Here is a 17360-nt window from a genome sequence, read left to right as displayed (position 1 = left end):
AATTTGAAGGGAAAAAAGAAAAAAAAGAACAGATAGATAATATGAGACTAACAAAAGTATATGTACTGAAACTCTTAGCCTTCATTGAATTATTTTTACCTTTTTCTTGTGCTTCGGTTCTGCACCTTAGCTGCCTGCTACTAATCTTTTCCTAGTGAAGGAGAAGGATATATCCTGATTCTTATCATTCTGATAACCTCAAGGCCCATACCATCCCTTTTCATTTGGGCTTTAAACAAACTTCAGCAATTCAAGCCTTTTTGGGCTGCAGCTCAATTTGATTCTAAAATGAGTAATTTACAATATTGGCCTTAGAGGTTGCCCTATGGATAAAACCTTGAAAGAAGTTTTAACTTCTGACCTTGAAGGTTCGTGACGGGACAAGGGACCGATAAAAATTCAAGACTATCCATTTTTAAGGTCATTGTGCTAGCTGAGGGTCTATCGAAGATAATCTCTCTACCCCACAATTCACAAAGGTAGAGGTAAGATATGCGTATATCCCACCTTCCTTATGCTTCACTTATGAGATTATATTGAGTATATTGTTATTTATTTACTTTTTTTGTTTTTGAATGAATGACTATTTATGACAGTTTCCCTTCTTATTTTTCGTCCTTCAATAGATATGGCTATTTGTTCAATCTTCCACTTCTTTGCTCAAAATTTTCAGAAAAACAAACTTCTGATGCTTGAACTAGAAAACACTTTGGCCTTTTGTATTTGTTTGATCGTTTGAATTAGAGAGTCGCTGAGATAAATGACTACTTTCAAGAATTAAATAATTCATGTTTCATGCTTAGTACTCCGAACCTATCATTCTATTTGAAAAAATTATGTTTTATAAATACAAGGACAAATAAGCTCAATTTAAATTTATTATGCTATATGACTATGAAAATTTCGAATACTTTTTTTTTTGGGAAAAATACCATCAAAACTTTCGTTTGGAAAATTATACGACTAAATTACAACATCAATAATATTAAGCTTTAATAATAAAAAATGAAGTATGAAGTTGAAGTTTTTTTGAACAAATTGGTTATAAATATACTACCAACTTGTTTGAATTTCTTAAGTTGTACTTTTATAAACATATAAGAGTAGGCATAAAAACCCTCACAAGTTGTAAAAATCCATCAAAACTTTTTCAATTCTTATACAATCTTTACTTGAAATGAAGCGAGTCAGTTCATAACAAAATTAATACGTTACTAGAAGGCCTTTTTAAAAATTACAACATCAATTGATTAAACTTTAGTTCAATAAAATGAAAAATTGAACATGAGTTATAGTGTAAGTGTGTAATTTACTTTATAATATAATCCTCTCACATGATTGGTAAGAGTAAATTGGTTATAAATATACTACCAACTTGTAGGTCTTTTAATATTTGATAGAAATGATTGGTAAACATGATTGACAAATATATTTACCAACTTATGGATCTATTTTTACAAAATATAAACTATATGAGTCAATTTTTACATTTAAAAGTTTGGAATCTCAAATCATGCATTTTTGAATGATATAAGATTTCATCTCATGAGATGAAATCGCATTTCCAAATGTCTGTATACACTTATAAACCCAGTAAAAAAGCCATGCAAATTTTCTATTACTTGAACTTGTACACTTGGGGTAAAAGCCACTTCTACCCTAGAATAAAATGACAAGAGAAGGGGGGTCTACGAAACCCAAGCTTAAACCCAAGGAAAGACAATATAACTTTATAAGACTTATTTAATTCTTTAACCATTTCAATCTCATACTTCTTGTTTGGAAAAATAAGCGAAAAATTAATAAGTGATGAATGAATGAACAAATTCCATTTTCTTAAAAAGACTGTTGGGCAATATTTGATAAGATTACTACAACTTAAATTAGACTAAAATAGTTTATAGGAGATTACCCTAAATCTACGACTTGCTAAAATCAATAAAAAATAAACTACATAAATAATTATTCCAATAAAGAGGAGATCGAGCCACAACCACAAATTTGCAACTCCACATCACATTAAAGAATTTTCTAGAAAGGAAAGCCTTCTCTTCTACATTCTTCTTTCCAATTATCACAACCCCACCCCCACGCCCCCGCCACCTAATAAAAAAAGTTCATAACAGTGCCAGATATGACATGATTATATATTTAAAAGTTGCATGGACAATGTAGTCTAATTTTTAAGCTAGTAAAAGCATAGAGACACACCCATCACCTGACATTTTGATTTTTCTAACATAGTGGGTTGTTGGGTACGACGCATTACGAATAATTTTCTAAAAATAGTTTAAGAAAGTCATTTTTTGATATTTAGTTGCTAAAAAGTATTTTCGAGGAAATTATTTTAGATTTTTAACTTCATATTATTTGCTCCAATACCAATTAGATATTATTGTTGATTATTAAAATTCAAGAAAATTTCATCAAAATATTTGAGCAATTTACTAACATTATTATTAACTCTATGCTGTTTTTCATAAAATATTTTCTATGCACCAACCAAATACTATAAAAGAGTCTCAAAAATATATTTAATAAAGAACATTTTCATGAAAAATGACTTTGTTCATTCCAATATAAGTTGCATCCATTTCACCCTATCCAAAATGCAGAGTTAGAGATTTCATCTTATTTAAGTCTTCAAGCATAATCTGAAGCCACATAGCCTATAACTGATCGCTCACTACTTTACATTGTTGAATATCATAATGTGGACCACCGTGGTGGCTTCTTTATGATTTCATTTCAGTTTTTAGATTATTTCTGTTATGCGGGGTTTTCCCGCAAGGTTTCTATAAGCATTTTAACTAAATTTTAGTTAGAGATCTAATTACATAATTGAAAGTGTAAGCTTTTTTTCTTTCTTTTTAAAAAGGCATCTTCTCAATAGCGAGTATTTCAGAAATGAAAGACGCTGGTACATTCCCCTATGATCCATTGGACTAGACGTGAAAACTTGAAGTTTTGCGGGTACAAAAATTTTAAAAATTCCATTTTGATATTTAGTCTAAAAGCGTGAAAAAAAAATTCTTCATAACATTATGTTAACTTATGCTGTTTTCGATTTTGCACCAACTAGCTAACTTGGAAAGAGTCTCAAAAATATATTTAAACAAACACTAATTGAAAATTTTTCATTAAATATCTTACAATCATGAACGAGAGTATCAAAATAAGAATTACTTGAAATGTTTCCGTAGAGATTGATGAACTAGTTGATTATCTCTCTCAATTAAGATAATTATTAGCAAAATCGCGAGTTCAACAATCATGAACAAGCTTCAACAAGAGCTTTCCGAACGTCCATAATCTCTTTATAAGCAACTAGCATGCTAGGTACTTTATTTAAAAATCTTGCTTGACCGCCAATAAAATCTCTTCTAACAATACGTATTAACCCGATTTCATGACTGTTTTAAACTACTGAAATAATTAGTCCAATAAAGAGGAGATTGTTTTGCAAACTTAAGAGGGCGTAGAAAAACTCTCTTGTAAATGAAAGCGCATAGATCCATAGGGCGCATGCCTTATAATTTGGAAGGCGTAAGTCCCGGCGCAAAAGTGTAATCCCGGACGTAAAGGCATACGCCCCGCCGTTAATTTAATTTTTATTGTTAAGTATTTTTGCTATAGATTATTTTTTTTTTATTAAGATTTTTGCTATAGATTATGATTTTATTATTATTGTAATGATATTTATACTATTATGTTATCACGTTTTCGCATTGTAGTGATTTTTCTTAAAATATATAAATAAAGAAAGCAACTCTTATTTAGAAAATAATCGGAAGCCTGTCATAACTGTTTTTTTTAAGATGATTATGTCTTAAATTGATATGGTAGAGATTTCATAGCACTATGTTCCTGAAGCAACTTCATCCATTTTTTTTTTTTTTTTTGTCATTGCTCTTATACTTTTTGCCCTTCTCCTTCTTGGAATATAAATAAAAAGTCGGTCAACAAATATTAGTTGAGGTAGGAAGGACTAATAGATTTGGAGATTGATGATGATTATGGTGATAAGATTTCATTTTAAAGATTATCTAGCATGCTATTATCATTTTTTGTGTTGTGACCTTTATCAAATAATAGTTATAATAATTATTATATCATTGGTGATTTATTTGAATTTATTCATGGCCGAGTGATAAGGTAGAGGACTGCAAATCCTTTTTTTCCCATTTCAAATCCGGGAGAATTTTAATGAAAATTTTACATTTACTTATTTTTTAGTAATAAAACTATAAAATTAAAGATTATCGATTTCTTAAGTGAAATACGGGTGTGTCGATCTTTACGCCCGTCCCGCGTCTTTGCGTATAACGCGATTTATTTGAATTTATGAAATATATTATGGATGTCCGAGTGATAACCTCACGCCCCTGGCTTTTAAAACACTGGTATTAATATTCCCACTCGCGCAATACCACAATAAATATCAAAGTTAACATCTGTGTTGCATTTAATTTCATGATTCTAGGTTTATTGTATGTAATCTGATTCTATAATTTTCTTTGAGATTTGATTACTTATTATGAATTCTATATAAAGAAAATAATATTTAAAATATATATTATTTTTTGCAATTAATAAATTCTGTACTCGCAAATTCATACTCGAATCCTCTACTCTATAAATGTCACGCATCAGTATCCTTATCTCTCTATCTCCAACGTAAGAATAAGCATTCCATAACCGACACGTACTCTTTCTTTCAAGTACATTTTCAAAGTGGGAACTAAAGACACACACACACAACATTAATGATGTTGGAAACTTAACGAAACGTAGAACCTTCTGGAAAAAAATAAAACAGCTTTTTAGTTTTTTTTTAGCTCTCCAAAATTTTCAAAGGTTCCTTCTCGCATCTTCCTAACTAAAAATATTAGTTACTGGGTCCCACGTTACCCCTAAAAAATTTCCTCATTGAGATAATAGCATTTCTGGTCCCCAAAATTATAGGTATATTATGATTTGATCCTTGTGAAATTTGACAAATAAATTTAACCTTGAATTAATCGAAATATGTAGAAGTATTGTATTTGAACTACTTTAAAAGTATGTTACTGTTAAATATAGAGTAAGAGTACAAGCTTAACATAATAAATGAGTAATTGAGCGACTAATACAACAACATATCTCTCTCAATTAAGATAATTAAGCAAAATCGCAATGCGCGATAATCTCTTTAGCATGAGAGGATAAAGTGTACGTAAACTTTATGTATTAACCCCTAGTCCGGGGGCGGGCGTAGCTGGGGCGTAAAGGTAGATCCATAGGGGCGCATGCTTTTTGGCCCCAGGCGTAAGTCCCGGCGCAAAGACCCCGTAAAGGCGTACGCCCGGCTAGTTAATTTAATTTTTTATTGAGAATTTTGCATGACAAAAATTATTGTAATGATAAGACAAATAGTTCAAAACATTGTAGATAAAAATAAAACTAATAAAAGCAAAAAAGCCACGATAAAATATTAAATTGAAAAACGAAACATTGCTCTTACACTTTTTGCCCTTCTCCTTCTTGGAATATAAATAAGATAATTGAAATATAAGAAATAATATTAATTTTAAAGAACTTATCATTTTTTGTGTTGTGACGACTAATAATTATGATAAGTTTGTAAATATTCACAAGTAAAAGAATTAAAAAGTGCACATTTCTATTAAGGAAAACGTAAAGATATGCTTTATTTTTTGGAAAAAAGAAATTTAAAAATATAACATTCCCACTCGCGCAATAATTATCAAAGTTGGATCATGAAATTGTGTGTAATCTGATTCTATAATTTTCTTTGAGTCATTAAAATTTTTAAAAAATAATATTTAAAATATATATATTTTTGCACATAATAAATTCTGTACTCGCAAATTCATACTCGAATCCTTATTTGTCACGCATCAGTATCCTTATCTCTCTATCTCCAACGTAAGAATAAGCATTCCATAACCGATTTTATTTTAAAGACACACACACATTTAAAATCTATCCAACTACATAAAAAATCAATATGCGACGAATTTGTTCCTGAATCCTACAATTTCCTCATTGAGATAATAGCCACTTATGGTATATTATGATTTGATCCTTGTGAAATTTGACAACCCATATGCTTTTTTTATGTAATTGGATCGGTTTTAAATGGAATGGGTTTAAAAATAAAATCGGATTATGTTGTGAATTTCCATTAAGACAAGAGTATATTTAAAAACTTTAAAGACAGAAGAGGTATTTTTAACCCAAAATTAATTCGGAAGATATTTTAACCCTTTTCCCAAAATAGAGAGGCAGTTTTGACCTTTTTCCCTTCTATTAACTAAAGATTAAATGTGCCCCAGGCAAATACTATAAGGATCCAAATTAGAATTTATCAATAATCAAGGACCAAAAAGGCTATTAACTCTTTCCCTATTTTACCCTCTGCTATTATTATTCCCATCATATTCTCCTTATCAACCATTTCTTTCTTTCTCCTACCCTCCTCCTGAGAAACTTCTAGAAACAATCCTCAACTTTCTCTCTAAGGGTTTGGATCTGTATTAGCAGTAGCAACAGTGGATGTCATGGTGCCATCGCCGGTTGAACAGACCGGCGAATCTAACGCCGTTGGTGCTGAGAATCAGAGATCTCTACCAACGCCATTTCTGACGAAAACTTATCAGCTCGTGGATGATCCTGTTATCGACGAGTTGATCTCGTGGAATGAAGATGGAACAACATTCATTGTTTGGAAACCTGCTGAATTTGCTAGAGATTTGCTCCCTAAATATTTTAAGCATAATAATTTCTCCAGTTTTGTCAGGCAGCTTAATACTTACGTAAGATTCTTATTTTCATCATAAAAAAATTCGTTTTTTTTATCATTTTTTTGTTACTCTTTCCGCCTCATTTATCTGACATTTTTTGGATTTCGAGACTCAAAACAGTTTACTATGGTAATTTTTTCATATGAGCTGTTAATTATCGCGATTTATAGTATTTTGACGTAATTTTTGAGTTTTATTCTTCGAAAAACTTAAAGCTTCTATGTTTGAATTTCCTCTTAAAATTAAGAAGTTAATCAATGATTTATCAGTAGTATTTTTGACGTTATTTTTGAGTTTTATTTTGAAACTTAAAGCTTTTACGTCTGAATTTCTAGTTAAAATTAAGAACTGTCAGTAGTATTTTTTTTTCATTGATTTGACTATTTTGTGAAATTATTGTTTAGGGATTCAGGAAAGTGGTACCTGATCGATGGGAATTCGCGAATGAATGTTTCCGGAGAGGTGAGAAAGGACTACTTCGTGACATTCAACGCCGGAAAATCTCACCGGCAGGTACTGCCGTTTCACCGGTAGTAACTGCAAATGCAGCACAAGCGGTGACGGTAGCGGTAGCTCCGGCGGTGCGGATGATATCTCCGTCAAACTCCGGTGAGCAGGTGTTATCATCCAACTCATCACCGGCAGCAACGGCTGCCGCCGCAACTGCAACGGTGCTAAGGACCACCACGTGTACGACAACGCCGGAGCTTCTAGAAGAAAATGAGCGGTTGAGGAAAGAGAACGCACAATTGAGTCAGGAATTAAATAGGTTGAGGAGTTTATGTAATAATGTATACAATCTGATGTCTATTTATTCACCGCCGGCATCGTCGGGAATACCAGAAGGACGAGCTCTCGAATTGCTCCCGACGGAGCAGGTAATAGCGTCTCAATTAAATTAGTGGCCTCAATTTAGAATGAATAGAGGCTTAAACTTCTAAAATTTTTATTACGAAGTTCATTAATGTCAAAGACTTTTTTTCATAATGGATTTCTTCTAATTATTCTTTTTTAATTGATAATATAGTCAAATACATTTGATCTTTTTTTGAGATATAAGTAGTACTTCAAATATATCAAATTTCTTCTGGTAATTCTTTCCTTTTATATGAAAAGTATACTTTTTCTACAAATAATACTCAATATTGTATTTTTTAAACCTTTAGAGCCGGTGTGGGCAGGTTGCGGCGGAGGTAGACGGCGGCGGCACCTTCACGGCGGCGGAGAGTAGCGGTGTGAAGGCGGAGGAAGATATAAGCCCAAAATTGTTTGGAGTTTCAATTGGTGTAAAGCGCGTGAGGAGAAGCAATGAAGCGCGTGAAGAAGTAGTGCAGGATCAAGTACACTCGCATGGATCAGATGTGAAATCAGAGCCGTTAGATTCAGGAAGCGGACATCAAAATGATGATGATCAACCGTGGATAGATCGATTAGGCTGAGATGATTTTTAACTCATCAAAAAAAAAAAAAAAGGGCAAGTGGTCCCCAGAAGGTGGGGACCACTTGCTAGAAGGAACCAGGAAGATGAGGTGACGTTGATAAAGAACACGTGTACAATGGAGGTAATTATCAGTGTTGGTTCTGGTGGTTTCTCGAAGAATAGAGAAAGTGGGTCAATGGTTTTATTTAAAAAGGTCACTATATTAGAAAAATATTATTGCTTATAAAAAGGCCCCAAAAGCGGTGGGAAAGGAGAAGAAAAAGGTGGATTTCTAAATGATCCATAATTGGATTAGAAAAATGGGGAAGCTGGGCTAGTTTAGTTGAAAAAGATGACAAATGTGGCAATTTAGTCAATGTTTTAGCTGGATGGGAACTATTTATGTTACAAGGTGCCAGAGAATTTTTGGCTAGGAAATTGTTTGTACATAATTGAAAAGAAATAATGTTGTAATTGTAAGTTCTTAGTAAATTTACTGAAGTTTGCTCTTTCTCATTTACCTTTTTTTCCTTTTCGCCTAGTCTTTCTGCTTGTTTTGTTTTGGTTCTCTTATTATTACTTCTAGAGAGAACATGCTCTTCCAGTAGATTGACCAGTCGCTGCCTGAAATTTGTATAGTTACCCTATCTTTCCGTAAAGATTAATTACTCCGCATTGCGCTGATTATTATCATGATTTTTGTGCGTAGGGTTGAATCGTGGAAGAAACGTTTCCCTACTTAAACAAAACTCATATTCAGGCGATTGAAGAAACGTTCCCTACTTAAAAATTCATATTACTTAAATACGAGGCTTCTAATTAAGCAATAAGTAAGGTTTCATTCAATGCACCATATTCTTTTGGTGGTGTATAAGTTTAAGTATTAGTTTAGGGTAGAATGAAAGTCGTAAAGCTCTTTTAGCTCAAGGATCAATTTGAATATTTTTCATTTTGTGAAAAATGTCTCTGGGTTGGAAAGGTTACTCTTAGTAAATAAGGGTATATATTTGGATCAATATTATGACAAAGTGGTATATCTAACTGATTATTGACTTAATGACAAATGGATTATTTTATAAAAAGTTCAACGACATATTTAAACGTTTTTCTCTATAATTTAGAATACTTTGAACTTTAGCCTCGCTGGATATATAGGTCGCACGGCCACCTTTTAAAATGGTACGGTCAGCGGTGGCGTTCTTAAAAATGTGATTTTTATGGTTCTAAACTACTTGGGATCATGAGAAATTGATAATCAATCGTACATATACTTGTGGACTACTTGCATATAAGAGAATAATTTTCATTTAAGCCATTCAATAACTATTAATATACTAAAATCTCGAGCAACATATACAAGATTCGACCCGAAATAAAATACTATAATAACTGTACATGCATGGCATATATTCAGCCAAAGGTAAATACAAGATTCTGCAACATATCCTAATCACTTCTTTGGTCCAAAAGATTATTGACTTTAAATGAAGAATTAATTATTTGTAGTGAATATTTACAATTTTAATTAAGAGGTAAATCTTGTGCAGTTGCACTCTTTATTTTTTATGAATAGAATCTAGAGAGATCTGTTTATATCCTAATAGTTTTAATTTTTCGTTATGCTTAATAGAAAACTAAAAATGAGGGGATAACTATTGCCTAGAGGCTACAGTAAATAGAAGCATTTGCAAATAGTCCGATCAATTAGTTATGAGACAAAATTAAACTAGAGCAATAAAGAGGCAAAAATGATTCATTCGTCTTCAAGACAAGTATGTAGACAACAATAATAATAAAAAAGATAAGTTGTATGTACACTGTAAATTAAGGAGTCAAAGAAGTAATGAAGACAACAATAAAATACAATAACTCCTCCATTCACCTGTCAAAATACTTGACCACTTTTATGACACTGGTATTATTATTGATTGCGCCGTTATATATTGTGTTTGTTAGCGACTATGATTAAAGCCAGAAGTGATGAGAGACTGATTTGCAAAATATTAGGAATTAAATCAAGCAGCATAAATATCTCAATTTATTGAATTATTTGGGCAATCTGTTCATTAATTAGAATTTAGAGAAGTTTCGTATATTAACTTTATTGGAATATGACTATCTCGATGAATCTGAATTACTTAAGATTTTCAGTTTATTTCTTGATGCAGTCGAAATTATGAATTTGGAGGGAGAGGAAGGGGAGGGGGAGGGGGGGGGGGGAGGGGGTGGCGGCGCTGGGCTTATAGACTCTCTAGCAGTTGGTCCAAACATCACTCTTATCGTAAAAGGAAAGAAAAATCACATAGAAATGACTTGAGTCATCTAAAAAATGCAAGGTTAAGATATATAAAGTCCACATATGTTGTATAAGGATTTTAAGAAGAGTTTATAACAATTTTGGTGTATATTATCCATCATCGTTAGATTTGGGATTAAAATGCTCAAATTCTTTCGTGTTGTGCACATGCAAATATTTAACGCCCTAGGTTTCACTAGAGGATGAGGAAGTGCAAATAGAAAGAAAAAAAAATAGTTTTGTAGTTTAATACGGCATGAAGTAAAATAATTCACCAATTAATAAGCATTTAATGGAACATGTGATCATGTTATAGTGGGTGATACATACAATTTTTTGTAATGACAAACCACAAGAGGGATGATAATATGATATCATATGATGAACTTAATATTTCTTAAACACCTAACAACGATAAAATTTGTCATATTTACTCATTTTAATAGCCTCAAATAAATAAGAGATTACATAGATTATTGCTATTATGACTCTGTTCATTTGGAAGTACACTTCATATCTTTAGGGAAATTATCCTAATCTACTCTTTCACCGGAAATTATCCCAATCTACTCTTTCACCGCATAAATACCTAACGTATTTCACCCGTTATATTTTGGATCATTTATATACATTTGCTATTAGCAAATATGCTCGTATTTGTCTTGAACTTTAATGCAACTTCAACGTAGATGGAGTGAATCCCACGTATCAAAGTACTTTAATTTGAGAAAAACATCTAGATTTATTCATCTACTTTTGAGTATGATTTAGAATTACTCTTCTTCATACTTCGATTGGTAGCTAGGCTTCATACATTTAGAGCTCCATATGTCAAAGGATAAATATGACGCTATTTAATAACGGCAAGGGTATAAATAACTTCTAAGTATAGTCAAGAATAAAATTAAAATATTTCGTACAAAGATTTAAAAAATCATTTACCTTATTTCTTGTAAATAAATAAGGAACAAATTGATGGAATATAGGCATACGCAGCGGAAGTAAATAGTCAGGATTGAACTTGCATGTAATATAGACAACACATAATCAAAGATTTTAATCAAACATAAAATCGATACTTATCTCTTGAAGCGTGACGGCAACCAAAAATCGAATCTTCAACCACGAGCACACACCATCCAACATCGTCATCCTTCGCTCCACAACATTACATGGAGCTCGAAAATCGATACTTATCTCTTGAAGCGTGACGGCCACCAAGAATCGAATTTTCAACCACGAGCACACACATCCAGTTGATCGTCATCCTTCGCTCCACGCCTCGCTGTGTAACCCGAATAATACCAAAATTTGTGAAATTCGCGGGCGAATTTCTATGGAAAAAGAGTAAAAACTTGTAAAACCCTTTAACCTCCTAGACCCCTATTTTATAACTATAAGTTTTAGGGTTTTTCCTTTTTCAAAACCTGTTGGGTCTTTATTTTCCACCAAGAAATAATATTCCATTTAATTCTTTATTATTCGGGCAATGAGGGACCGCATAATTTAATTAACGAGGCTTCCTATTATGGAATTAATTCGAAATATCTGAATTAATCCTATCATAATAAATTATGAATTATTCCACTAAAAAATCGTAACGCACTCCTCGCGCTCAATTTCGAAATCTTTCATTAAATCTTATTTAACTCCCCATGTTAAGATTACGTATACTAATCAATTAAATTAAATTACTGACAATTTAATTCATTGACTAATTGAATCCTTTATATTTCCGCTTAACTTATATCATGTGGCGGATACAAAATCCACCTGCAGGGTTTTCACATGAGACTTATAAGCATCCATAAAGGGGTATCATCAATCTCAAAGTCGAGACATGGATTCTATCTACTAATTATTATTTCACAAATGTAATTTGTCATTATCCAATTTACCAGAATACATAGACCCGCACCGAGTCGCACCTTTTAATAAATCAAAATAATAAACAAATCACATTGATCATAATAATTATATCAAGATTAAGAGTATAAGTACATTTAATGAACTAGAGAATTTGTTTTATATATTCAAAAGACAAAAACACTTATCTCTACTTGGCCCGTTCAATACATACAAAATGTACTAGCACAAGAAGACTTCGAATCGTACCGTTCCCATAATGAAGATACATTATATTAATCTTGTGCTACAATCATACCAATGGCTTTGTCCAATTTTCATCTTAGATTGTGAATATAAATTTTATACTTATAAGAACCGACGATTTAATCTTCGTGTATAAGCTAAACGTATACACTAAATCATCTACTATATAAGTAAAGGACACAAATACTAGTACATGATCTATTTAACTCTTTATTAAACAATGAATAAATAATTGTTCTATAATAAATACTATAACCAAACACATGGTTAATAGTATATATCCCAACAATCTCCCACTTAGACTTTTAACCATCATAATTCTTAGAATATACGATGTCTAAACTCATGGTATATACCTCAACAATCTCCCACTTAGACTTTTAACCATGCTTTACAACTTTCACATGTATTCCTTTTGCACGACTACCAAAAGTCTTAGCCAATAAGCTCTTTGCAAAAAATAACTTACCATGAAACTGACCGGTTCTATACTAAGATCTTCAGGGATCCTATCATGAAACTCTCCAAAAAATGTATTTTTTTTTCAGGAATCCTATTATGAAATTCTCCCAAGAGTATACACCGAACTGATCTTGGTTATTATTCTCCCACTACAACTAAGTACTACTACTATTATAGTCACACTATCGAGCACGTTTTTAATATTGAAATATTAACGCCTTCATATGGTGTTATTTGCTCAACATCACTCCTAGTACTTAGGGGAAGTGGATTTCCTTACGTCTATTAACGTTTCTCCCACTACTTAAATGTAATGGAACGTCAACCCTGACTTGTCGGTTAGATGTTCTTGAACTTCTAAATTTTAGATGACTCATTTGCTATTTCTTTGCTCAATTCTTATAAAGCTAGTTTACTTCTAGGAACGTGGTTTATTAAATAGTCCTTTTGTAAAAGTCTAGCAATTGTATTAACAATTACCTTATTTTCTTTTAGGACAAGAATAAACCTCCTTTCGTTCCCTTTGGATATCTAATAAACATGCGTACATCCGTTCTTGATTCCCACTTATCCGTTTTCCTTGGAACACATGTGCTAGACAATCTCATATCCGAACATGTGCGTGCATCCGCTTACATCCAATCCACCGTTCTACGGGTATCAAAGGTACTAACTTAGAAGGAATTAAATAAAGAATGTAACTAGCGCTTCTAAGACATATCCCAAAACGAAAAAAGCAAATATAAATAAGTCAATCATTAATCTTACCACATTCAAAAGAGTCATATTTCTTTTCTCTTCCACACCAATCTATTGTAGAATACTTGGTGTAGACAATTGAAAATGCAATCCCCTAGCTAATAAGTAACTAATGAACTCTACAAAGAGGTACTCGCCACTACGATCAAATCGCAGTGACTTAATATATTTTCCCCGACGCTTTTCATTTTTGCTTTAATCGCCTTGAAATTTTCAAAACATTCGGCCTATAGAGCATCAAATAAATATATTCATATCATGAGTAATCTTCTATGAATGTCACAAAATACTCAAAATCACCTCTTGCCTCAAGTTCATTATACCACACAACCGAATGGATTAGCTTAACTTATCATTAACTTTATTTCCTTTTAAGAGAAAAGGTCTCTTAGTCATTTTTCCTTCTAAATAAGACTCGAAGTTAGTGCCTCCACTTTCATTGAACCTCAAAAGTTCATCATTTGACCAACTTCGAAATTCTATTCAGATTAAAATGACCTAGACACAAGTGCCACAGATAAGTTCATTCAATTCTCGAAAAACATTCTCTTGTGGGACAAATTAACCTTATTCGGTCGAAGAGATATTAATTTAAAGTGTCCACACATTAATGTACCACAAGAGATAAAATGTTTATCAAACTCAATAACACAAGAGTTACAAGAAAAATAAGCTAACTATTCATCTCTTGTTAGGTTAGAAACTTAAAATAAATTCTTTCTAACAAAAGTTACATATAATGCATTCTTTAAATTAATGTCTTATCTCTATCGACGAAGTTCCCGACCGAGTAAATAATGGATAAAGTCTATCGAGATTTTGAGATATAATCATTAAATAGATCATTAGTTATATAGTAAGAATAATAAAATTCAAAACACACATCACACATACAACCATGCATACTGAATAGCTAGATTCGATAGGGAAACTTAAATATTCATGCAAACTATATGAGTCATGCCAGATAATTCACCCCATAAATTAAAACATGACCAAATTTCGGATGGAGAGTAAAGCGCTAATTTAAGTTAGGTAAATATCACTTTTAATAAACCTTAGTTCCATTGAACCAACGTGTAACTCAATGGAGAGTCAAGACAAGCTATCAATTAACTAGGGATCGAAACAGTAATTTACCATAATGAATCTATCCGATGGTGAAGAAGACCTACGTCAACATATAAACTCATTATATCACTGTTATATACAATGGAGACCATAGAGAATGAACCCTACCACCACTGTTTGAAGAAATAAAATTTTTATTTAACAAAATTTTTCCCGAAAACAGCAAAACGACCAAAAACCCATCTAAACAACCCCGAATGGCCAAAAAGGGCTCAGTTCACGAGCTAGGCTCAGTTCACGAGCTAAGCTAGTGAGTATTGCTCAGTGGGTCGTTTCCGATGAACCTACCAAATTTCGAGTCAATTGGAGTTCATCAAATATCAGAATTCCGAAACCATGACCAATTCGGATAAAAAAATCTTTTTTTTTCCAGCCAAAATAGAATTTTAAAAACATATACATTTGCTCAGTAATTCTTATCACATATCGTCATTAGTGTACTAATCTACATGAATCAAGAACAACGAACAAAATTTTAAAATATGTTTTCATAATCTCAGTGTTGTTTTCTGGAAATTAGAATGTTTATGTAATCATTGAATATAAAATTCAAGACACACCACATAGATATCCATGCATCTTGAACAACAAATTTCAATGTAAAAGAACAATTCATGCAACATATATATGTGATGCCAGATATTCACTCAATAAATTTAAGACCAGAGCTAACTCAAGCAAAGAATATGCTCCTAACACTACTAAAAAACTGTTGAAAAGCGACCTACAAAAAATGACCTCAATGAGGTCGGAAAAAAAATGACCTCATGAGGTCGGTATAAGCATGGTTTTTTATTTTATAATTTTTATTTTACAAAAACCAACCTCAGTAGGTCGCTAATTTAATAATAAATTCTGAAAAATACGTTACCGACCTCATGAGGTCGCAAACCTGACCTGTAAAACAGTACCGACCACACGAGGTCGGTAAATATTTTTAAGAAATTAAATATATAATTAATTGGGCGACCACATGAGGTCGGACTGCATAATTAAAAAAAATTCAAAAATAATTCTACGATTAGCGACCTCACGAGGTCGGAACATTTTAAAATAAATAATAATTAAATTACATTAAGCGACCTCACTAGGTCGGTAAATCTAATTAATATCACAGTACCATCACTCTAATTTTTCCCCATTTCTCATTTCACACTCTCTCTCCTCACCGTTTTCTTTTCTCTCTCTCTCTCTCTCTCTCTCTCTCTCTCTCTCTCTCTCTCTCTACAAGATTTCAGCCATCGTCCAAAATTAAAATACACCATCGGAGGTATTTTTTCCCCGTTTGGTACTATTTTCCCAACTATTAAAGATTAATATAGTTATGTGAAATTTCTATGTTTAGTTATTCACAGCCATTTAAGGTGGTTATTCTCGACAAACCCTCTTCCTTTAGGATTAGTTTAATTCTAGGGTTAGGTTTTAACTCAGTTCTGAAGATTAAGGTTTTCTTGAAGCTATAATTTTAGGCTAATTGTTGATATATTATTACGCTTCTGTTTTGCTCTTTTAATCGTTTAATCTTATATTTCAGTTGTTTCAGCTCTCTCATATGGATTTTGAGTTTGTTATTTTAGATACGACATCCGGACTTGCATTAGAGGTGTTTAAAGAAACTGCGATGGTTTAGTATTCTGCTAAACTGCAAAAGGGGATTACCAATTTCTTCTCTGCTTTCGTTTCGAGTGAGATATAGTATTCTGCTAAACTGCAAAAGGGGATTGCCAATTTCTCCTCTGCTTTTGTTTTTTCAAGTTGCACATACAATTCTGCTTGTTTTTCCTTTTTCTGTGACATTTCGTTGTTTTTTTAGCATCTAACACAAACATGAGATTAGAGGTCAAATTTTGTTAATTAATCTGAAACCAGATGTGCAACACATTGATGCTCCCGTGGTTGCCGGCAACAGTTAACTTTTTAATCTTTCCATAGAGATAACAGTTAAGTCACTATCAAAACCATAACCAAAACAAAGAAAGAAAGATACCATCCATTTTCTCTCTACAGGCTAAATGACCAATACAACACAAAAGTATAGGGATAGCCTAAGGTAAATCGCAATATCCATGCCCTTTGATATTTAATAAGCTGCTATTGAGTAATCAGTTTGGTTTTTTTTCTTTTCCTATTTTATACTTTTGTTAGTTAATCAAATAACTTAATTTACTAAGACCAAATAGTCGCTTGCTGTCTCCAACTTTTAGAACCCCATTCTTTTCAAGTTAATGATACTATTTTTTTTAGTTACTGTCAAAATAATGTTTTTTTTTAGTTACTGTCAAATAATGTTTACTTCCAAGCAGGGTGGATAGTCATATTACTTGGTTTAGCTACTATATCTTGTATTGTTGGTGATTAATACTTGGTTTTGAAA

At 32.2% G+C, this 17360-nt stretch overlaps 1 protein-coding gene across 3 annotated transcripts; it reads left to right on the top strand.

Annotated features, from left to right (window-relative positions):
* The first annotated feature begins 6372 nt into the window (after positions 1–6372).
* Positions 6373–8742, top strand: LOC132030481 (heat stress transcription factor B-2b). 3 transcript variants are annotated; one of them, XM_059420132.1, is made up of 3 exons: positions 6373–6818; positions 7211–7684; positions 7973–8742. In XM_059420132.1, the coding sequence occupies exons 1-3, from the start codon at positions 6564–6566 to the stop codon at positions 8243–8245; spliced, it is 1002 nt and encodes a 333-aa protein (XP_059276115.1). In that variant the 5' UTR covers positions 6373–6563; the 3' UTR covers positions 8246–8742. The 3 variants fall into 3 exon arrangements, with proteins under 3 accessions (XP_059276115.1, XP_059276116.1, XP_059276117.1); XM_059420133.1 differs by having other exon boundaries at positions 6374–6818; positions 7988–8742; XM_059420134.1 differs by having other exon boundaries at positions 6680–6818; positions 7219–7684.
* The last annotated feature ends 8618 nt before the right edge of the window (positions 8743–17360 follow it).

This window comes from Lycium ferocissimum, chromosome 9 (assembly GCF_029784015.1).
Source record: "Lycium ferocissimum isolate CSIRO_LF1 chromosome 9, AGI_CSIRO_Lferr_CH_V1, whole genome shotgun sequence".
NCBI lineage: Eukaryota > Viridiplantae > Streptophyta > Magnoliopsida > Solanales > Solanaceae > Lycium > Lycium ferocissimum.
The sequence above is the reverse complement of the archived record's forward strand: the minus strand, read 5'-3'. Positions and strand labels throughout refer to the sequence as shown.

Bases quoted from the DNA above. Each gene is read 5' to 3' on its own strand.
- LOC132030481 (XM_059420132.1), top strand. From the start codon at position 6,564: ATGGTGCCATCGCCGGTTGAACAGACCGGCGAATCTAACGCCGTTGGT. The intron at 6,819-7,210 runs GTAAGATTCTTA...ATTATTGTTTAG, and splicing joins TCAGGCAGCTTAATACTTAC to GGATTCAGGAAAGTGGTACC. The intron at 7,685-7,972 runs GTAATAGCGTCT...TTAAACCTTTAG, and splicing joins AATTGCTCCCGACGGAGCAG to AGCCGGTGTGGGCAGGTTGC.